This window comes from Phalacrocorax carbo, chromosome 7, assembly GCF_963921805.1.
Source record: "Phalacrocorax carbo chromosome 7, bPhaCar2.1, whole genome shotgun sequence".
NCBI classification, from domain to species: Eukaryota; Metazoa; Chordata; class Aves; order Suliformes; family Phalacrocoracidae; genus Phalacrocorax; species Phalacrocorax carbo.
This window is the reverse complement of record NC_087519.1, coordinates 22,980,271-23,003,033: the sequence shown is the minus strand read 5'-3', so window position 1 is coordinate 23,003,033 and position 22,763 is coordinate 22,980,271. Positions and strand designations below refer to the sequence as shown.

At 40.2% G+C, this 22,763-nt stretch overlaps 1 protein-coding gene across 1 annotated transcript in view; it reads left to right on the top strand.

Annotated features, from left to right (window-relative positions):
• The window catches only part of NEO1 (neogenin 1), a 209,046-nt gene extending 186,602 nt beyond the window's left edge, over positions 1–22,444 (top strand). Inside the window, exons 19-29 of the mRNA XM_064455827.1 lie at positions 475–582; positions 3,509–3,703; positions 4,421–4,453; positions 8,633–8,701; positions 9,513–9,660; positions 11,412–11,650; positions 12,375–12,467; positions 17,885–18,043; positions 19,022–19,276; positions 19,615–19,751; positions 22,270–22,444. Of these exons, the coding sequence (XP_064311897.1) occupies positions 475–582; positions 3,509–3,703; positions 4,421–4,453; positions 8,633–8,701; positions 9,513–9,660; positions 11,412–11,650; positions 12,375–12,467; positions 17,885–18,043; positions 19,022–19,276; positions 19,615–19,751; positions 22,270–22,353 (1,520 nt within the window). The 3' untranslated portion in view covers positions 22,354–22,444. The remainder of the gene's footprint in view (positions 1–474; positions 583–3,508; positions 3,704–4,420; positions 4,454–8,632; positions 8,702–9,512; positions 9,661–11,411; positions 11,651–12,374; positions 12,468–17,884; positions 18,044–19,021; positions 19,277–19,614; positions 19,752–22,269) is intronic.
• Positions 22,445–22,763: the final 319 nt, after the last annotated feature.

Here is a 22,763-nt window from a genome sequence, read left to right as displayed (position 1 = left end):
CTAGGTCTTGGTCCCACCATAAACCTGAAAATACGGAGGTACTTGATATGCCTGTGCTTATAAAATATATTCATTTCACATGTAATTTTTCTGATGACCGAAGAAATGCAGGTTAGAAGTCGTTGACCCTGATTGTTAGTCATACAAACATGCCATGTTTTTGAAGACATGTGGACTCACTGAGTCATGAATTGCAGCATCTGTTGACAGAAGTGCTTTAGAAGTGGGTAACTCCTTACGGAAAGGAGGTGCTGCATGCCAGATGGCATTTGCCAGTTGAATGGAGTAACTCAGTAAGACCGCTACACTAGATAGTAGATTTATTTGAAGATTGAACAGTCAGAGCTTTTATTATCACATGTGCCTTTTGTCAATGGTAAAACGAAGAAAAAGCAAAGGTGCTGAGGTTACATGTTTACATCCGGTGAAACTGTGCAACCTGTTTCTTACAGTTTGGTTTTTATTTCTTTGCAGTTCCTACTTCTCCTCCCAAAGACGTGACTGTGGTGAGCAAAGAGGGGAAACCTCGGACAATAATTGTTAACTGGCAGCCTCCATCCGAAGCCAATGGCAAAATTACAGGTGCAGTTTGCATGAGCAATAAAGGCAGATATAAGATGCCTCATTAACAGCAGAATATAATCTGCATAGCTATATGAACACGTTCTGTACTTAATTTGGCCTAGAGCTAACCAAGAGGTCTATATCTTCTCTCTCAATCTTTTTAGTAGCTCAGATTAATTATTTACTTTTGTACCTTGTGAAAATATATTAAGATATAAACTAACTGCAGTGTGAAATTGGAATCTAACCAGAAAAATAATTGAAAGTTTAAATATCTTGATAACCTTTGCCTTCATCAGCTTGTGCTCTTCTAATAGCATGCCTCCAGAAATACATCTATAATGCCTCTGGGCCGTCAGTATTTATTTAGAAGATGCCATCCCAGTGCTCTGTCATCTTTGTGTCATTTTTGTGGCACAGAATAGACTTAAAGTCAGTGCATTAGTTCCCTGACATAATCATTAGGAGTAAACTGTTATTTGCCTTTGTAACTGCATCACTTTCACGAAGGATAAATCATTTGACAGAAAATAGTAAGTACTGTTTCCTTTCTGCAATTTGTTTGGATTTTCATTTCTAAAGGCTTTTTGATATAATTCATTTCAATCTTCCCCTTTTTCCCACAGGCTTTAAGCTTAAAGCAGATTTTTTTGGTATATAGTTTGTAGTGTATGATTTTGCTTTTGTTCTCAGAATTAACTGTGGTGCAGAATCAAGCCTTTGAAACCTGTCACCAACTGCCATCTGCTCAGGCAGTACTGTAGCCCCGGTTCTAGACAGGAGACCAAAACTAATTAGATATCTCTGAAAAGGCAGAATATTGGAGACTCTTAACCTTTAGTAATTACAATAAACTTTTAAGTAAGCTGTAAGAAAGACCCCTGAAAGGCAAAGCGGTGCTATGCATGCAGCCCAAAGGCTGCACGTAAGACAGCGTAGCTGTAACAGATACGCTGTCTTTCTGGTGTCAGTGCTAAAACAAGAGGGCCAGAGGGGTTACTCTGTGCCAGAATGCCTGTCTGAGCCATTTGTGTATGTCTCTGCATGCACATAGCTGTTTAAATGTGGTGCATATAGATTTTTTTGTATTGGCTAGAAAGCCAATTCTGCGTTATTTTGTTATCAACAAGATATTTCCTCTATATGATAAAGAAGGCTTGACTGGAGAAACAAAGGCCTTTAACCAAGTTAAAGGACTTGGTTGCTAGTGGTCAGGGAGGGTCATTGTCAGGTGTGAAACGTAAGGCAGAAATATCCCCAGGTTATATATGCTCTTGAAAAGATAAGCCTGTCATCTTACATCAAGGGCATACATGAGAGGGAAAAAAATGTACAGAGAGATCAGCATTTACTTGCACAGTGTGATGAGCAAAATTATTATATGCATTCAATTTTCCACGTAAAAAATTTCCTTGCATTGCCTATACTGTGAAGGAGAACCCTACATTTATTCATACATGTTGAATGAAAACATAGAGCATTTATTAGTTTTTGCATAAGCAGCAGTTGATGGCTAAAAAGGAAAATAAAATAAATCATTCTGTGGTGAGTCTGAGTCCACCAAACATTAGACTCAATTTGCCAGGAGAACAAGGCAGGAGTTTTCAGGGACATGTGGGCCGAGTGCCCTCTGGTGGGAAGAGCCACTGCTAGCGGGAGAAGCAGCTTATTGCTCCAGTAATTATTCATTAACTCCACTCAGTTCATTCTGTGCATTAAGTAATGCTGTAAAAACTAAGTGATGATATCATTCTGTGCACTGGATAGCATGGCTGTGGAATGCTTGTCTTCTCAGCTCTGATCTCCTTTTGATGTGGATAGGATGGATGTGAAGTACTGAACTGTGCTAGTCTGGATTCCAGATGCTTGTGCATCGTTGTCGTTGCTGACTAATTAGTCCAGTCATGAGTGAACTCGGTAGCCTCGTGCCACTGTACTATATATAGTGCTTTTAACTGTCACTCTATATATAGATATCTTGCCCCTTCTTAGGCAAGTTACAGATATGTTGCTCTGTGACCTGTACAAGTAGAAATGATTAAATGCGCTCCCCAGTAGTTAAATGTGTCACCGAGGGAAGAAATTAAGCATGCCAGGCCTACAACTGGCGTTTCAAGCACCACCCTCCATGCCATGCTGGTGACTGAATTATGTGAATTTGAGGTATCAGCAGTATTTTCAGTTGGTTAAAAGAAGTGGAAGTCACTCTGGAGAACTTTTCCCCTTCCTTACTGGCGGTCTGTGGGGCAAGAGAAGCTGCTTCATTTGTGCATGAAGCAGCTGATGACGCAGCTCCATATTGGTACAAGTATTTATTTCCTGCTGGGGCTCTGTTTCTTATATTGAAAAGTTACAAAGCTTTTACTTTGTATTGGCTTGTAATTGCAGCATATTTTAATACCAGAACGTAAGCTCTTTCTGCGCCTTTTTTTTCTGTGCCATGCAAGGTAAATTCAGTTCTCTTCAGATTATTGTCATCTTTGTTAATAAACTAGAAAATAATAAACTACTGAACACATGTTCTTCAGCTGTGCATGAGAATGTTTTGTTGCTTTAAGGTTAACTATTTTCTGTATTAATACTTTGAGGATGTGATTATCAAAACAGCTTTATGTTACTTTACATTATTTGATCTATGACCAGGCAAAGAGATGGAAGTGAGGAATTTGTCCATACTCAGTGAACTATAGTCAAAAATAATTTTCATGTTTTAAATTACTTTTTTCCCCTCTTAACATTTACTTGTGAACAGTTTAAAATTTAAGATGGGAAGGCTGTCTAGTATTTGAATGCATTCTTAGTCTTTGAAAAAATAAGAACACACTTTCAGAAAACCCTCAATCATTTAGCTATGCAAATATCATTAAAAGTCAGTTTTCTGTGAGAACTTATGACTACCCTGTGCTTTTACGTATGAAGTTCTTTTGGTTTTTCCTTCAACTAGGATACATCATTTACTACAGTACGGATGTGAATGCTGAAATTCACGATTGGGTTATTGAACCCGTTGTGGGAAACAGACTGACCCATCAAATACAAGAACTGACCCTTGATACGCCGTATTATTTCAAAATTCAGGCCCGCAACTCAAAGGGCATGGGGCCTATGTCTGAGGCAGTTCAGTTCAGAACCCCAAAAGGTAAACTACCACGTATATCTTAACATCTTCCTCCTCGTTTTCTGAATGCAGGCTCCATAAGGATAAGATACCAGTAGCATGTATTTTATATTTAAACTGGAAAGGACGGGAAGACAGTCGAGTTTGACTAGAATTAAATTTTCTATTGGATTGCTCTTGCACATAGTTAGTCCGTATGCCAATGTTGCTCAGCTCTTGGATTGTGTTGTTTCAGAATTACTGGTGGGCACTTAGGTCAGCTAGTTATGAATGCTGAGGGTCCATGTCCTAAATGTGCTTTTTTAGAAAACCAGTCTTCGGTTGTTTTAAGGTTCTAGGTCTTGTGTGTCAATGCCTGCTCGTGATGAAATGGTACAAAGCAGCAGGCTCTGGAGCTGGTAGCCAGCGTAAAACTGCTCCCTGCTGACTTGGATGAGATAATGGGAACTAGCATGACGCAACAGGCTCGAAATCAAGAACTGCTTGGTGATGGGTAGCTAGTGAAATAGTCCAAATACATGATAGCTTGGAAAAAAGTACTCTAAGGAGAGGTGAAAAATATAAAAAGTTATTAGTACATTTTTTTAACAGTACTTTTTCCTTATGAGTACTGGTGGTTAGAAATGAGAGCTCTAGCTAGTCTACATATGCTATACGAAACTTTAAATTCTGTCTCTCGCTCCTTCAAGCCTTGTGATTTTTGTCTTGTTTTTTCCTTCCCTGTGCTTGTCCCACTAGCTGAATCCTCAGATAAAATGCCTAATGATCAAGGTAAATGAATAGCCACGCTTTCTCTCTTATTCCATCCTTCACACATTTTGTTTTTCCTGTCCATGTGCTGTTGCATTTCCTAAATGAAACAAATATCCTCTGGTCTGACTGTAAATGAGAAAGTTCCTGGGTGCTTTTAATAGTGGAAGAACTGGAGGTCCTATTTGTGGTTTGGGTGTTAGGAATATAAAGTGATCTCTGTAGTCAGATGTCACATGAAGGGACAGCGGGTTATGTCAGAGCTGAATCATTCTGTCAAAACGAATTTGGATTAAGTGATATTCCAGCAGCCTCTAACCATTGATGCAAGATCTCAGTACACAGAGGTGGAAGATCAAACAGTTATCTAATTAGCACAAGTGCTGTTTTGTGAGCTCTACATTTATAATTATTTTCATAATAAAGGAAAGTATGCCTGCTCTAGAAGGCTTTTTTGCAAGAGAGATTCTGCTTGTCGGTTCATTTATACTCCAAACTCTCCTGAAGAGCACAGCATTAGCTACTAAAACCCGTAAGGTTTTAAAATAATAGCTTGAAAAATGGTAGCTTTGAGTTTACTATATTGAATTACAAGGTGAATGTGCCAGGCTTATTTTTGCTTTCTTCCAAATAACCTAAAAGCCAAATAAAAGGGGAATAATTAGTCTAAAGGGATGAGTTTAAAAGGACTTTGGTAAGAAGCGTAGACATACAATTAAATAGATCCTAAAGGGGCTGAGAATGAGATTCTTTTGACTTGCTTTTCAGCTTGTTACTTAGAAGTAATTTATTAAATATGCTTTTACCTCTGTGACCCAAATAATGCTGATACTAGACAGTTACATGTGTCCAGGCTGTGTAACAGAGATGCTAGCTGAGATTCAGGCTTGTCTGTGGGGAAGCAGATGCTCACCATGTCATCGTTGATGCTCAATTGCAAGTGGAAGAGAGCAGGGGAAGATTAAAAAGTTTTATGTAAAAGTTGCTGGTTTCTGTTCTGTGCTATTCTGACCTCATTTCAGCAGATAACTAAATCTTCTCATCCATCGTTATCATCTTGAAGTAACATATTCTTCTAGAACAATTTGACTAATTTTTGTCAAATTATATAATGTGTAAATCATAAAACCCTACATAAAAGCTAAGAAGAGGGTTTGGTTTCAGAATTCCTACAAGAACACTTGGACATTATAAATCATGGCAGTAGGTTAAATGTAGAAAAGGAGAAGAGCTGAAGGGCAGGAAAGCCTGCTCTGTGAGAATATCACTGAATTGCAGAACTGTGTCTTTGAGGAGATAGTAGGCAAGTTACTCGAGACTGGGAAGGAACGAAACTACAATGGGATTGACTCTCTGGCCTTAGTGGTTCTGCCTTTTTTCCTCACCCCTACTTTGATAGTTTTCTCCTGTATAAAGCACACTATATTATTGTTCCACAAACTTCTATAGCCCAGAGCTTGTGTTAGGAGAAGTCAGTGGCTGTTGCTGTCAGGCTTCAAGGAGTTGAGCCGGCCTAGTGCAAAAGCAAAGGTTAAGGTATCTAATCCTAGTAAAACTATCCTGAAGTAACACAAAGTTAAAATACGTTGTCTGGCTGCAGAAACCCAATGCGTAACGTGGAGATTGACAAGTTTAAAGAAAAAAAATCAAGTAAATGTTATCTTAAGCTGTTCCTTAATATAGAAGGAAATGGAAAACATCAACAAACTTTGCAAGATCCTGGAAAAAAAGGCTGGTGTCCATCGAGAAGATACAGCATGTGCATATGCTTGTTGAGAGCATATCATGTAGAAGCAAGGCTTATGCTCCCTGTTGTGGCGGTGACTAGCTGCTTCCGAGAGAGGCGATGAGTTAGTCTTATGCCCACATGAACTGCAGTCAGGTCATTTTTCAGGTTGCGCTGCAGAAGAGATGAGCTCCCCACAATTTAAAGGCTAAACTGTTGATCCTTGGTGTCAGGAATTAGATACTGAGAAGGGTCTCACTTAGGTGCCTAAATTTCACTGTATTTTGAAAACTGGACTTTGTAGCTTGTATCTTTGCATTTTTGGAAACATGCAGACCCTGACACCACGCTGTCGGTGCCAGTATCAGGCGTCCCTGAGCTGCCACGGTCTACGAGCATCGTGCACAGTTAGTTATTCCCAAGGATGCCTACACCCTTTGGAAATACACCTGCTTGCCAGAATACAGCTTCCTCCATATCACTGCTTTCCAATGTTTTATCATCTAAATATGATTTATAGACTGTGTCACATACACACACGTGGGGGCTATATAAAATCTGCGGTTGGCTGTGTGAGTATATATGTGCAGACCCCATGATAAACCATACCAACTTAGGGTGTTGCACCCACACGTCCCACGTAACCCTGTTGGTCTGTGCAGGTGACTGTGTATATCTTATCTACTCCATTATTTTGTCATCTTTTAACTTCAGTGGCAATTATTTTAATTTTCTTTCATGGTGTTATTAAGGATATTGAATTACACTTGGCCAAGTACAGGTCTTTGCAGAACTCATTTGAAATATTCCTCGTGAGTAATGATTCTGCAATTATAATTCTTATTCTTATCAGTTGATTAGTTGTTAATCTTGTTAATATGTGTCACATTGCGCTTTTTTATTATGCTGTTTTTAACAAAGCATTGTACAGTACTCAGTAAAATGTTTTATGGAAATCTAAATATACTACATCTGCATAGTTACTGTTACCAACCAAATTTATAGTCTGTCATTTAGTTTGTTTGAAAGTACCGTTTTTTAGTAAAACAGAAAGATGGGCATAGAGTATGCCACCATCTCCTATCTGTCACCTTTTCCGTGATCTTGCCTATGTTAAGGCTCCAGCTGCTGCACCAAAAATGCATTGGGTGTCTATTTGTCCTTTTAAAATATGAAATCAGATTCTTGCTGTTTTTACCAATTGTCTTTATTTCACAGTGACTAATTCGCAGGCTTTGAATTTAGGTTCACAATTTCCATTTGTTGTACACCCTTTAACACTTAATACTTCTTGATTAGAGTTAATTTTTAACTGAGAAAATCCTTCTCCGGATTGTGAAACCACTGGATTTGCAGACTTCTGGCTTTTCATTGCCTTGCCTTTTTGTGCATGACAGTGTAAAAATGTGCAAAGTATTATGGATTCCTGTAACAAGAGGGATGTCATTCTTTGCATCTTGCTCTGTGTTTCCCCTGCTACAGTATTTTTATCATTCATGGTAGTTTAGCATTAGTGCATTTTAATGAAAAAACACCAAGTGGAAGAACCAGGGTTTTGTATATCGTTATCTGCAGGAAGCATTCCGCTAACTCAGGCGAGGTCTTAACGTCAGAGGTGAACTTGTGACTTCATGCATCTTGTTGTGGCAGCAAGTGATCTAAATTAGACCTGAATTATGCAAGGAGAAGTGATTGTAAAAAGTACTTGTGAAAAGAGCACAGCATTTCAGCTGAGAGATCAGCTCTTGCAGGTAGCACCTAGGAGCACACTCGCAGTAGTTAAGGTTCAGGAGGGACTGTGTTAATTTGCCTCATTTTGTACTAATTGAGGTACAGATATGTCTACTTCCATTGCCAGCCTATAAACATAAAGCTTTGAAACAAATTTGTTTTCCCAGCTTTCACTGAAAACATTTTTGTGATGCTTCCTTGTTGCTTGTGGCAAAGGTGAAACAGAGAAGAATGGGGAGAAATTGAAAGCAAGTTTTTAGGGATAGCCAGGGACTTAATATTACGTTTACTGTGCTTCTGATCCTCCACTTACTTCCAGTCTTCCACGCTTACTGTAATTAGGTGTTAGGAAAAGAAACCTGTATAATTACTGTTTCAAGATGATTAACTGTCTGTGCAAGTGTGGGAAAGCCATTTGTCTCAATATATTACTACAAATAATTTTTAGTATATTTTTAGAAGTGAATACCAGTAGGGGCTCCTAAGCTTGCTTAGGAAAATAGTAATGCAGGAAACTAATTATTAAATAGCTCTTTTGAAGAAGTGGTTCTCCTCTTGGAGAAACACAGCTGCTGTTCAAAGCCAAATCACGTTGTAGGGGAGAGAAAAGGAGGAGAAAAAATTGCTCACAGTGGTTCAGAGAAGTTCCGAAAGAGTTACCTTAGAAATGCTAAAGTCTGTGGTTTTTTGTACATGTGTGTATATATAGATGTATATAAAATTAGCACATGTGACCTTTTCAGCTTCAGGATCTGCAGGGAAAGGAAGCCGCCCAGTGGACATAGGACCAGATTACAAGCCACCACTTGGTGGTAAGTGTTGTGATAAAGCTTTTCAATTAAAATGTAGTGTCTTTTGGTGTTTGACCAAGTGATGCTATATCCAACTGAAAATACTGATTCTGTCTCTTTCAGTAACTTTTTTATCTTTCTCGTGACAGTTGTTCCCACTCAAGACGTTGTAGCCTAATTCTGATGTAGCATTCTTGCCTGCTGTGTGGGGTATATGGCAAAAATATCATCCCGTGTATTTACATTTTGGTCTTGATAAGCAGATCTTCCCAATTTAGTCTTAAATGGCTGCTGTAGTGCACAGTGTAAAATGAATTTGGTAAGAACATATTAGGAAGGAAGAAAAATTGTCTTAACTCCTTCTCTTTATTATCACTTGCGGAAGCCTTGCCCTAAGGTGACCCTCATTAGTGTTACATAAAATGTGTTTCTTTCAGAGGAGAGTGACCCCTGTAGAATACTGATACCGATCCATGTGATAACTGGGTCCAAGGGGATGCCTGTAGTGCCTGTTATAGCAAGGTCCCAGGTTAACTCTCCTTAGACTCTAAACTCTTGAATTTTTTTGTATTGTAACTATGAGTAGGGTGAACATAAATTTTTATAGACAGTTGCAAATGGATCTATAAAGCGTCTTACAGATTTCAAAATTGTACAGAAACACAACTGGCTATAAAAAACCAAGCACTTCACTTGAAATCCTAGCAGACAAGCCATCTTTCTCATTCTGCTGATCTGTATGATTCTAGAAGTGTTTGGGCACTGCTTGCTTTTGATGGGGAATTTTTCTATACAATAAATAACCCCTTTCTCCTATCTCAAACTCTTACAGGCAGTAACAGCCCCCATGGAAGTCCTACTTCTCCCTTGGACAGCAACATGCTCCTTGTAATCATAGTATCTGTTGGAGTGATCACCATTGTGATAGTGGTGATAGTCGCCGTCTTCTGCACTCGTCGTACAACTTCTCACCAAAAAAAGTAAGATGTCCGGGTGGCGCTTTGCCCTGTCCTACCTTTCTCACTTAATTCAATTATTTAATCTTTTCTTTATGATGCTTTAGACGTTATTGCTTTTAAGTATTGCAGGCTGTAGAAATTCTGTTCTAACGACAGATCAGTAATGCAGTTTGAATTCAGGTCTTCAGGACATAACATGCATCAAAACAGCTAAGTTATCGTGTGTGTGGTGATGATGATGATCTGTTTTTTCTAATCAGTGTTTTAGAGCTTACAGGCAAACTGGGGCAATGCTTCCACATATACCTGCACTTGCCCCTCTCTGAGGAGAAATGATTGTTTAAAATACTGTTTCCAAACTGAAGCCAATACATCTGTTCAGAGCTGTGAGAGCTCAACAGCCCAGGCAGATTCTCACTTCTGTCCTTAGCATGTACTTCACTGTGTGGAGTAGGTTTAGAAGCTGCGTGAGATAATACCCAATTTTTAGACAGATTACTGGAGGGGAATCTGAATCTGGTGCTGGTCTCCTTAGAATAGTGCCCCAAAATCCAAAATACAGGTGTGTATCTGAATTCTTCCCTCATTTAGAGCATCTGAATTATGACTACAGCGGAGATGCTTCCATTTTATAGGCTCCTGAAGGTTGTTTCTGCATGTTCTTTGAAAGAACTGAACGGAGCTGAAAGCTTTTTTTAAATTTTGAAAAGACTGTTATGCAAAACAGAGTTCTAAGAAAATGATTAAAAGCCAATTTTAGAAGATAATCTCTGCTTGCTTTGCTGAATCTGAACCATCCTGCAAAACTGCAAGTTCTTCAGGAGAGGAGAGCAAGGACATATGAGTGATGGTCCAGCAACTGGGGGGTGTGTTTGGGAGAGGGCAAAATTCACAGCCTGTGCCCAAGAGATGTATTTTATTTTCAAAGAGCAGAAATAACCCTGTGAAATCTTGCCTTTGTTTTCCCAGTTTCTAAATGCCACTCTTTCATGCAGCAACCCACCACCGGTGAATAGCCTGATCTGATTTACTTGTTCAGCTACAGTGCTCAAAGCTGGGTGCCAGCTGCATATCACCTCTGTTTAGTCATCTCTCAGCCATTCCTAGCAAGTGTGCTACCCAGAAGGGATGCCTTCCTCCATCATAACCAGGCTCCAAAGCGAGGAGCATGTATGGAGGGGAGTGCTGCGACTCTACATTTTACTTCTCCAAAATTCCATCATGTCAGATGTCTGCCTCGCAACCCATTTGCTGCTGTTACTATTCAGCAGTGATGAACAAGCGCATTAGTTAGATGTGCCTAACCTGAGCAGCGGTAAAATGAACGTTCTTGTCATTAGTCTTCATTAGAATTAACCATCCTGTTGCGATAATTGGCTATTTGCACAATTGTTCTACAGCTATTCTTTGAGGATGTTTGTAAGCCCTGGAGTACGGGCACAGCACGATGCACATACACTTCATGTTTAGAATACTCTCTTAATAACCATAAGTACCGGAAACTTAATTTTTGTTAATGAAAGCTTAGACTGTAGAGCACTGTTCTGCAGCATGTGGTAGCATTTGAGACAAATTTCATGGCATCAGAGTCGCAGAATTTGCTTTGAGATGTCAGATGTGCTTATATGTAAAATTCAAAGCTTCCTGTTCAGTGGGTAGCTCTTGTTCAGCTGGATACAAGGTCTGAAGGAAATCTCAGTGAAAATTTGCCTTTTTCTATGAGTGAAAGGAAGCCTACATCTAAGAACATTTTATTCGTTTTCCTTCCCAAGGAAACGAGCTGCCTGCAAATCAATGAATGGGTCCCATAAGTACAAAGGAAACTCCAAAGATGTCAAACCTCCCGACCTCTGGATCCATCATGAAAGACTGGAGCTAAAACCCATTGATAAATCTCCAGATCCCAATCCAATCATGACAGATACCCCCATCCCTCGCAACTCCCAAGACATCACCCCAGTTGATAATTCCATGGACAGCAATATCCATCAAAGGCGGAATTCCTACAGAGGTGAGGTATCAGCGAGTACTTTGACTATGATTTTTAAAATTAAATACATGTTACTGTATCTGGCAAAATCACTTTATTGACACATTATTCAGTTACCCTTAGCTTACTTTGTTCTTATTTTCCAAGTAGCAAACTGGTTTTCTGCCTCGTTTCTAAGACTCTGAAAAGGAGGGATCACCTGTTTCAGTGAGAAAATTGAGCACCCAAGAATTAAATAATGAATTTCCCTTGGTAAATTCTGATTACTGATCAGAAGATCATCTAACAAGTGTTTCATATTAAGCTGTTGAGAGACGTGTGTGACATTTTTTCTGTGGTCACACACACACACAATCAGGTTTTGGTGCTTTAACCAGCTATAGCTCAGCTCTTGAGGTGTGGGTGAGTTTTCACTCAGTGAGTGGTTATCTTGTTAATCCAGCGTGACTGACCCATGCGTGTGACTCTTTGTACGGCCACTCGTTGCCCAGAGATGCACTGCCAGAGGTTTGTGTTTGCATTATAGCCTGGAGTGTTTCTCCAGTGCCCAGCAGTCTCTACCCTAACCGTCCTCTTTTCCACCTTCTAGGGAAGGATGAAAGAGCTGCTTTTATCAATTATGAGTCACAGAACTGCTTACAAACAGGATGGCTGAGAAATAGAAAGAGGAGGATTGAAGTAATCTGGTATGGTATCACAGAAGTCTTGCTGCAATGGTAAATAACCTTCAGTGTTTTTCCTTCAGGACATGAATCAGAGGATAGCATGTCCACACTGGCAGGAAGAAGGGGGATGAGGCCCAAGATGATGATGCCTTTTGATTCTCAACCACCTCAGCGTAAGTCAACAGCCCACATACCAGCTGGCTTGAACTGGGGAGCACCCAAACAAGCCGTGTTGATACTGTATGCACAGGCACACACACTCACATACTGCCTTCCTACTTACTTCTCCTAAGTAGCTCTGTCAGCAGTGGGAAGAAGGCATCCTGAATCCCTTATCGTGAAGGCAGAGTTAGATCAAGTTTAAAAGCAAAACTGAATAGCTGTATTCGAGCGAGCAGGAGGCATGCTGCGGAAGTGGGGAAGAGGTAGGAATGTGTCCAGCAGTCTCTGTCCCAGTCTCCAAGAGTGGCAACTGCAGGTGCTTTCTATGGAGAGCCTATGAGCCTGGCTGCTTTTTATAGTCCCTTCCCTTTGTACTCTGCCAGTATCCAGCTGTTACATAGAATTGTAGAGAGTTGGTAAATCTCTGTCAGGTTCTTCTGTTAGTTTTCTCCTCCCCAGACCAAACAGTCATAGCCTTTTTAGCCTCCCCTCACGAGGCAGCTGCTCCATCCCCCTTATTACTTTAGTTACCATTCTCAGAACCTTTTCTAACTTGACTACATGCTTCTTGAGATGCAGAGAGGCTAGAGCTGCACACAGCATCCTCTGCCTTGTTCCCAATACCTTCCTCGCTGAATGAGATACTACGTTCTGTTGGCTTCTTTGGGTGCCATTGCACGTTGAGCTAACGATGTCAGAGATCTGTTAACCATACCTCCATATATTCTTTGCTGAATTGTAACTGCCAGCTGTGAGCACAGTGTCATATAAACACTGTTTGGATTATTTTTTCCCCTCAGTTGTGAGGGCCTTCTGGAGTTCCTTGCCATCAAAATCACATTTGACTACCCCAAAGACCTTAACATAATTTCCAAACTTGAAGATTTCTGATTGCTCCCACGTCTGGGTCACTCAGAAGGATAATTGATTAAAACCAATCCCAGCACTGATACCTGAGGGATCTCCTGCCGACTCTCTTTAGCCTAGAAAGTTGATCATCGTCCCTTCCTTTTGCTTCCTATCTGTAACCAACTTTCAGTCCATGAAAGAGCTTTCCCTCCAACAGCAACTTAAGGCTCTACTACAAAGTTAAAATATTGTCAGAGCCTTTTTGAAAACATAGCTGTCCTATATTCACTGGTTCCCTTTATGTTCATACTTACTGGCATGCTCTTGAAACTCTGAGATTAGTGATGCAGGGTTTACTTTTACAGGAGTCATGCTTACTCTTTTCTAAATTACCATGTTTAAGAGTGATCTCACTCTTAAACATTAAACATAACTGCTGTCCCCACTGCATGGACAGCTACATGTGAAGTGGTTAGCGACCAGCTGTAGTTTACAATCCACCCTCACATGGCAAACCAAAATTAGTACGTATTTGTGCTAAAATGCGGTAGTAGCTCAGGAACAGCTTCAGGAACAACTCAGCTGCTCATCCAGTAGCAGTCTCAGTGCAAGGCATGCCCACTTGTGAGCTATTCCCCTAATTTACTGAGCAGAGGGGGATGGCTCTGAAGGAGTAACACTGCTCATCTTTTGGCAGGGATACCCAAAGCCTGCAATATATGCATTAGCTTTGCTCCACAGTGTGTCCATTATACTAATTTATTAGGACATGGATAGACCACTGATAGAGGCTGAGGTTTTTTCAGTCTGGCAGAGCAGACTCTTAAATGAGGAGAGGGTGTCTGGTTTGTTATTTCTCATCTGTGCATTTCCCTATCCATTAATGATGATTTGAGCAAACGTCCTGAACTGAAATTTTCTTGAGGCAGTAGAAATAGTTTTTAGTTATTATTATGAAATATTTCAAGAATTAATATATCTAGTTTTCAAATTATGACTCTGAGATGGAAAGGGACTTGGCTATACCTCTGAACAGCTAGGCTGAAACCCTGACTTGAGAACACAAGTGAAGAATACAAAAGTTAACATGCAGTGACAGAACTGTGAGGCAAAATTACACAGTGTTTATTTGGTCTGAGCTTTAGACCTCCCTGAGCACTATGTTGATGTTCAACCCTGTAGGCAAGTTAATTGCTATCAGAAGCTCTTGTATTTTATGGAATTATTTCAGGCCAGTCCATTATGTTTCAGCTTTCTAACTTTTTGCTTTATTTACCTGAAGTAAGTGCTTGGTTTTCTTGCCTCTGTGTACTTTTTCAAGTGTCCTGATGACCCGATTAGCTCAGTTTGTGAGTTTTCCACTGTTACCTTGTTTTACAACCTTTTCCTCTTGGTTTTAAAATAAGTAGTCTGATGCTCCTCGTTTTCTCCCAGTTTTATGCATATGAGGGAGAAGCGGAGGATGCAGTTTTACACTAATCAACTTTGTTCTGATTAGTTTCTTAAAAGTTTTGTCTGATGTCAAATACGGGTGCCTAATGAGGGACATTGCAGCTGTTGGATTCTGGTAGTTTCCTGTCCCATGCCAGGTGCTAGAACATGATGAATTCAGTCTTGTGTAACCCTATAATGAATTCAAGCTGCAACAAGTCTTCCCTTGGGCACTTCTAAGAGTGTTTTCTCTAAATGGACACATAGTGTAAGAAATTCATACAGGAGCCAGTGGTGACATGGCTGAGTGCTCCACAGAAACAGCGTGGGAAAGTACCCCTCATACTAAGTTATTCAGTGAGAAAGATACTCAGCAACTTCTATGCTCAGTCCCAATTAGGATGAAAAGATGCACAGCTGACACAAGTGATACAGCGGTGATATATGTTTCAGGGAGGTAGTATATTCCAGTTCTACTTCTTGATGGTGTTCAAGCTGATGTGATAATGCTGGCACATACAGCTGTGGATATGACGTTGCCTTGCAGCACTAAACCCTGCTGTGACATCCCTTTTTGATACCAGTCCTGCTGTGTTCACTTGAAAAGCCTATCTGTTTTCCCCCTCTTTATTAGATACTGCCTTGCCCAGAAAGAACAAAACAGACACAGACACAGCTGGCTCGGTGTGACGGGTTAGCCTGATGCACTAAATGTCAGGAAGGACAGTTTGCAGCCCTATGGTGCCTTAGGGCTTCAGATTGTTTTTGTGACTTTGACTTTTTATCCTGTTTGCAAAACCTCTGAGGGCTCCCAGCTGTAGGTTTCTGTTTTATAGTAAGCGGAAATATAAATGTAATGTCTTTAGATACCTTTTTTTGCAGAAGCTGTATGGAAAACTGACACGGGTACGCAAGGCCGTTTCTCAGCAAGCAACACAGACGGCAGCACCATTTAGCGTGTTTAAGTCTGTGCCTGCAGATACCTCCCCATTGTCATTCTCCACCCCCCCGCCAGTAGCATTCAAATCTAGTTACTTACCTTTTAAATACTAAATTATCCTAATTTATTATGTTCAATTTTAGTATCATTTGCAGTAACGCAACAGGAGTGGTGTGTGCCTGCTTAGTTCCTCCTTTGACAACTGGAGAACCAAGATTCTAGAAGGATATTAGAACACAAAGTGCTATTTCTTTCTTAACACACCACATTTCTCTTTATCCTGTTCTTCATCTAAACTTTTCTTTTCCTTGAAATTAAACAGTGTATCGCGATCTTCATTAAGAGTTGGTGGTAAAGCAGAGTGATTTTGGACCTGTAAAGCTATATGTGATTTAGGTCTGATAACCCAGCAAACTACTAGCTAACCCCAGCAGTTTAAGCGTGGGTGGCTTTTCACTGGATCAGGTTTACCCCACTTGCTCACCATATTCTGCTTTGGATAGTGTTTTAGAGCTACTGCGATTTTGTGTTCTTTTCCCCATCTCCAAGCTTTTAGGAAATGTCTTGAAAGGTGTAGTGTATGTGCATGATTTTTTATTGTGGTTGCAAAAACATATAAGGCAGTGTTTTGTAGTAACATGCATTACATTTGAGAGTGTTTGAAATGCTTCCTTAAACACAGGTGGAGACTAGTGGGTTCTACAAATAGAAGTAATGAAAATGTTCATGCCTGTAAAATTTTATGCCCTAAAATCTTTACACTTCCTACCTTACTGGCATGTAAGAGAGCTCCTGGTGTCTCTGACTGTTGCCTCTGCCGGATTTCTGATCACCAAGCTTTTGTGGGGTATTCTTCCATTTGCCAGTTCCCTGCAAGACAAAGTGGCATTTCAATCTTGCTTGAAGTTCTTAGTGAAAATATCTGACTTTTCACATGTCCCTGACAGCTAGCTCACAGGACTTAAATCTAGAACCTACTGATTACTCCATATTAAAGTTTTGTTACTCTTCATTTACAGGATGTTGATAAAGATGTTAGCTTTCTGTTGGCGTAACTCGATGGGAGAGAGAAATCGTTTATTACCAATAGCTGAAAAATCTTGAAGTATATTGCCTCCACTGATCAAGTCACCTATCATGTCCTGCTGACAGGCAGTTTCCCAGGAAATGAGGAAGTCGGAGGGTTCAGATTTATTTAGTCAGTCTTTGAGTTCAAACCGTATGCACTAATGCAAGAAGTCTTAACTGAACTCACCATTATAATGATGGATTTTTGCAGCATGTCATTTCGGGAAAATAACTTTCAAAGGCAGCACATCTGGAGAATTTCCAGAAAAGGTTCAAAAGAAAATAACCAACCACAACCTTTTTTTTTTTTTCTTTATGGTGCTAGTGATCATTTCCCTCCTGTTTTCTGTGTTGAGACTCTTTATTCTGGATGATTTTAAGCAGTTCAGTATTTTAGTCTGTCATAAGAACTAAATTCTGTGCATGCTTTTCCTCCCAGCTGGAGGAGAGAGTAGTGAGAGTTTGTTTTGCTGTTAGCACAAAAGGGTGAGGGCAAAGGATGATCTACATTAAGTATAAAATTTGTATGTCTCAAAACAGGAAGAAGAAGAGAGCAAGATAAAAAAAGGAGGGGGGAGAGAGAAAGAGGCTTTTGGTCTGAGTGTGTTAGAGCAGAGCTTTATTAAGTCTGCACAGGGGGAGTGAATAGAGCCTTTGGTGGCTTGTCCAAAGTCTTGCATTATGTAATTAAACAAAGATGCCATGTTTGGTTACAATATTAAGAATTTCAGTGACAGCCAGAAATCATTTTGGAATTTGAGCTCATATGTCTCCTGTATTAGATCTGACATTTATAGCACAGCAGGAAATACATGGAAGTTCTAATGGGAGCTGAGCTTCATTTTTCTCAAGTGTAACAGAAAGCACTTGAAAGATACAGCCAAGAGAGATGCACAGGAAAATTAAGAGCTCTGCCCCTTCTGGGGGTTTTGTGTCTTGGCATGGAGGGAGCTGAAGTGCTGGAGCAGAGTTGGAAAATTGGTGTTGAAACATGTCATCTCGGTGTCACTGTAAATCTTCTGAGCGGTTGGCTCCCCCATTCAGCGGCTCTGTGGGAGGAGGGAGGGATATGGTGCATTTCAGTACACGTGCATGCTTGTCTGTATGTTAAGCATTTTTCTGTCTTATATTCATTCACAGCTGTGATTAGTGCTCATCCCATCCATTCACTCGATAACCCTCACCATCATTTCCACTCCGGCAGCCTCGCTTCTCCAACCCGCAGCTATCTCCATCACCAGGTCAACCCGTGGCCGATTGGCACATCCATGTCCCATTCAGACAGGGCCAATTCCACAGGTGAGGAGATATAAATGATCAGGTAGATTTTGCTTGTAATGGAACAATGAGTGAAGCATGTGGAAATCAAAACCTGAAACTTAACGTGGTCAACCTCCATTGTGGTGTTCCATGAGAGGCAGAGCAATGGGTCTAAGTACAGACAAAATCCTTGATAGGTTGAGTTTTCTGTGAACAGTTTCTTGTGTAGATTGGGTATTTATCCTTGAGATATGTGATGACGTCCTTGAAAAAGGAGGCTTAATGTTTTATATACAAATTCAAATAGGAAGATTCCTTATTCTAAAGCCTTCAGCCCTGGAGTCTGAAACATCAGATTAAATCTAATATGAGCTACTTAATATGATAACTTTTTTCCTAATTAGTTGTGTTGGAAAATGGAGAGGGGACAAAAGTCCAGACTTCGCTACTGAGAGCTGACATTAGTTAATCTTCCTGAAGCATACAGGAAATTGCGGTGATTTCTGTGCAGCATTTTCAGGCTAGAAGCACCATCATTTCCAATAGTTTTTGTCGTGTTTGTAGTGCTCTGAAAAACCTAGTGAAAAAATTCGGCTCTTCTATATGCACTACAGGGTTATATGCTTCATGTATACCATGCTTAAGAATGCCAATACTGTGAAATACTCGAGTAAAATGAGAATGAAGATTTGTGTTCTGTGCTGTTTATCTGAGGTCATCTTACATGTAGCTGTTTCAGTGCAAAACTGTTGACTTGGTGATATGCCTGTGGAATCATTCAGTTCTCAAGCTTATTTTGTTATTAGACAGCTGTTGCTGTTCTCCTTAAAACAGGACAGTGACACAGAATTGGTGTTATTTGCTGTGCAGAGTGTTAACCTGTGAATTCACTTCTTAACTTGTAATGGTGATCTTGGAAAAGGTGCTAGCAAACACTACTGTTTTGTTTCCATCTGACCACAGAGAACATTTTTGTTCAAGGAAACAGGCCACTTATTTTCTTTTTGTCTGCTGTAGAATCTGTTCGAAACACGCCTAGCACGGACACCATGCCGGCTTCCTCGTCTCAGACATGTGCTGACCACCAGGATCCTGAAAGCGCCACAGGGTCTTACCTGGCGAACGCGCAAGAGGAGGATTCAGCTCAGAATCTCCCTACAGCACACGTCCGTCCTTCCCACCCACTGAAGAGTTTTGCGGTGCCAGCAGTTCCACCATCTGGTTCCACGTATGACCCTGCATTGCCAAGCACACCATTGCTGACTCAGCAAGGTGAGTGGGGGGAAAATTGGCAAGATCCGCTTGCCAGAAAGAGAAAAAGGAGATTTTAAGAAGAAAATGAGAGAAGCTTCTTAAGAGCCAGGGAGTACAGTTGGGCTTCAAAGGAGATATGTCAGAGGCTGGAGTGAATTTTGTTGGTGTAATTTTCAAGGCCCTTTTCTTTTACATATGTAGACAAACTAGGCAAAAATTCAAATTCAGCACTCCATGATTTGAAGGGTTCATTTTCATCTAGCAGAATCCTTTTTATTCCACTACTTTCAAAAGCTTTCTGAATAGGCAACAGAACTAATTAACTGAGGCATAACTATATAACAATTTATTTTAAGCTCCGAACCATCCAGTTCACTCGGTGAAGACTGCATCAATTGGGACTTTAGGAAGAACTCGACCTCCTATGCCAGTGGTAGTTCCCAGCGCCCCTGATGTGCAGGAGACCACCAGGATGCTTGAGGACTCGGAAAGCGTAGGTACTCCTACACTGCCAGTGGCTTCATTTGGCAGTGCTTATCAAACTGTGGTGACTCTCTCTTTATATGATACTTGTAAACTTTAGTAATGTCTGCATTGAGGCTTTCAAAGGCAGAGGATAATGAGGCTTCTGACGTCCACCAAGCGCCATGGCCTGTTAACCGATATCAAAAAAATCTAGTGCAAATACCTTCTACGCAAGGCAGTAAATTCAGAGAATAAGCATTTAAATTGCAAGTACTAGAAGTGCTTTCTAAATCTGAAAATTACATAAAAGCATACCTTCATTCCTAATTACACAACACTAAACAGATGCAGTGTTTCTATCTATTCCAGGCCACAAGGACCACTCAAGTCAAAAACTGAAAAACCTTTGACAACATTTTGGCTGAACTGAGGCTATTAGCTGAACATAGGGTAAAGCTCTCTGGGACTTCCTTTCTTGACTCATGCTCAGTGCTTCTGGTTTCTGCTAGCCTATCGCAATCACAAGAAGAGGAGAATACAGAGATACCATCTATAGCAGTAGTCTCTTCATTTTTTTACAGTACATAGCACCTAATGGAGCTTTGGTTTATGACTTGGATTTCTATATGCAGGCTTCCACACTGGAGCTGTAGAAGTGCCCTGCACATCTGTGTTTTGCCTGCTTAGCTTGATGTAAAGAGCATCTTTGTGCACAGAGCTGAAGGCCTCCAACAGTGCCATTTGCTCTTCCGTACAGCTTAAGATGTTGTGTTCATGCTCACTTTGAGACGTCATTTATTTCCATCTGTTTTGCCAGCATACTGTGCCTGGATCCTATTAAAGTCATGCAGCTGCAGCTTCCTGTGCTGCTGCAGAGCAGCCAAAATGTCATCACAGATGGAAAATTTAGCATTAATGCCAAAATGTTTAAAGCCATCATCCCAAACATGTTTTTAGATGCTCGTATGAAAGTGTTCTGATTTTCTGGGAAAAAATGCAACTGTTGGGCTTCTTTGGAAATAGTTTTTAAGACGTGAGGATGTTTTGGGTGTCAGGCACTGAAAGAGCTGTTTTCCTTTCAAATTGCAAGCCAAGAAGTCATTGTATTAGCTATGGTATTACTGCTACAGGAAATGCTTATTTTGAATTATTTTTTCTGGTTTTTTTTTCCTTGTTTCCTTATTGTCCTTTCCTTTTGTCACGTTGTTTTTGACACCCTCTTTATTTTATTTCTGTGTGCACTGGTCTAGAAACTGTATGCATGCTTGATTTGGTGCGCTTTTGCCCTCTGTCAAGTTGTCACTCCTACTTTATTCTTTTTTTTTTTTTTTGCTTGGTAGCAAAAATATACTCATTAGCTTATTCATCTGCAAATTTTTAATATTTAAATATACTGAGTAATAAATTAGTACAATACAAAGTCACCAAGGCACACTAAATACTAGTTAAATTATGGGTTTAAAAAATTAGGATTAGGTAGTGGTGTGAATTCATTCTGCTTTTCAATGAGAGCCTGTAGGAATAAGCCTGAGTACTTCCAGCTCACTGCTATTTATCATTGTCCATAGTTGGCAGATAATGCATTAGACACAGGACAGAGATGACTTTTCTGGTGCAATCTGGATTGCTTGGTAAACTGGAAAGTGCTTGCTGCCTTCATTTCCATTCAAATGAAAGAAAATGTTTGTATCTGGAAGCAAAGGAAGTGAGATCACAGTCAGGGCTGGGGGCTCCACTCTGGGAAGGACTCCAGTTTTATGGTTTGCACTCAGCTGAGCAGTAGCTTTAATATCAGACTCTAGCCAGAAGGTCTAATAATGGACCTTTAGATATATAGAGTAGAAAACTATGATACAGGAGTTCTCTTGCTTGTGAGTTGGCATTAGCAGAGCTGGTGTTGGAATACCATGTGCAGCCTGGCTCACCTTCTGTGAAAACCCAAAGAGGGGTTGGAGAAATGCTCCAAGAACAGAAAAGGTTCAGAACTACACAGTACTGGGAAAGACTTGGTCATCTTAGGAAAGGTTTTGAGATTAACTAGTTCATGGTGTCTATCGACATACATGAACAGCTCTCATAATTCTGTTATCAATGCAATATAGACAAAGCTAGACAACTGAGGCTAAAAATGGAGTATGGCTTTTAGCCAGCATAACGATTCTCAAAACAGTTTTACTGAAGCGATTCCTTCAACTTTTTTTTCCAAGTAAGCTGGAAAGATTTTTTTCTAAAATATCTACTTTGGTTCAGAGGAAGCTGTTCTCTTGAAGCAGGAATTGATAACAAGGAAAACTGATAAGATGATCATAGTCTTAAAAATCAGTGAAACCATGAATCACTATTGCAAAAAGATCTGCACTTAATTTGAAACAATTCTCTATTTTTTCAAGTCCTGTAACTGTTGATAAATCTGCTTCTGCTTATTAATCTGTCAGGGTCAACATCTACACCAGAATCACTGCCTGTTTGTTCTTATTTCTTTAAAGAAATATCCCTCTTTAAAGAAAGCAAGTCACCTTGTCAATAACTTTTTACATCTCCCACAGAATTATGAACCGGATGAACTGACCAAAGAGATGGCCCATCTGGAAGGACTTATGAAGGACCTTAATGCCATCACTACAGCATGACCACCTTCACCAGGACATGACTCCAAACAGTTTCTCACAAGTCTTGGGACTCAGCCTTGGAACACAAGGAGTTGTATAGAGGAGGGGGGGGGGGAAACACAACAGAAAGAGAAACAGCACACGAGAGCATACACAGAAAGCAAACGAACCAACCAGTGCATTTGTGCTACAGCTGGTCAAAAAGAGATGACCTTTCTTGTCATCGTCCTGCAATGAAGTCATTGCCAAGTTTAATTCCATTTACGTGCTGAGACCGTGCAGGATGGGACGCATCAGGCTGAAATCTAGCATCCAGACAAAAGGAAAAAAAAAATGGACTTCACATTTTTTTTTTCTGGTCAGGTTTTGTCTCAGTGGTGTGATTGCCTTGCCTTTTCAGTGTTGGACATTCGCATTTCTTTACAATTTTA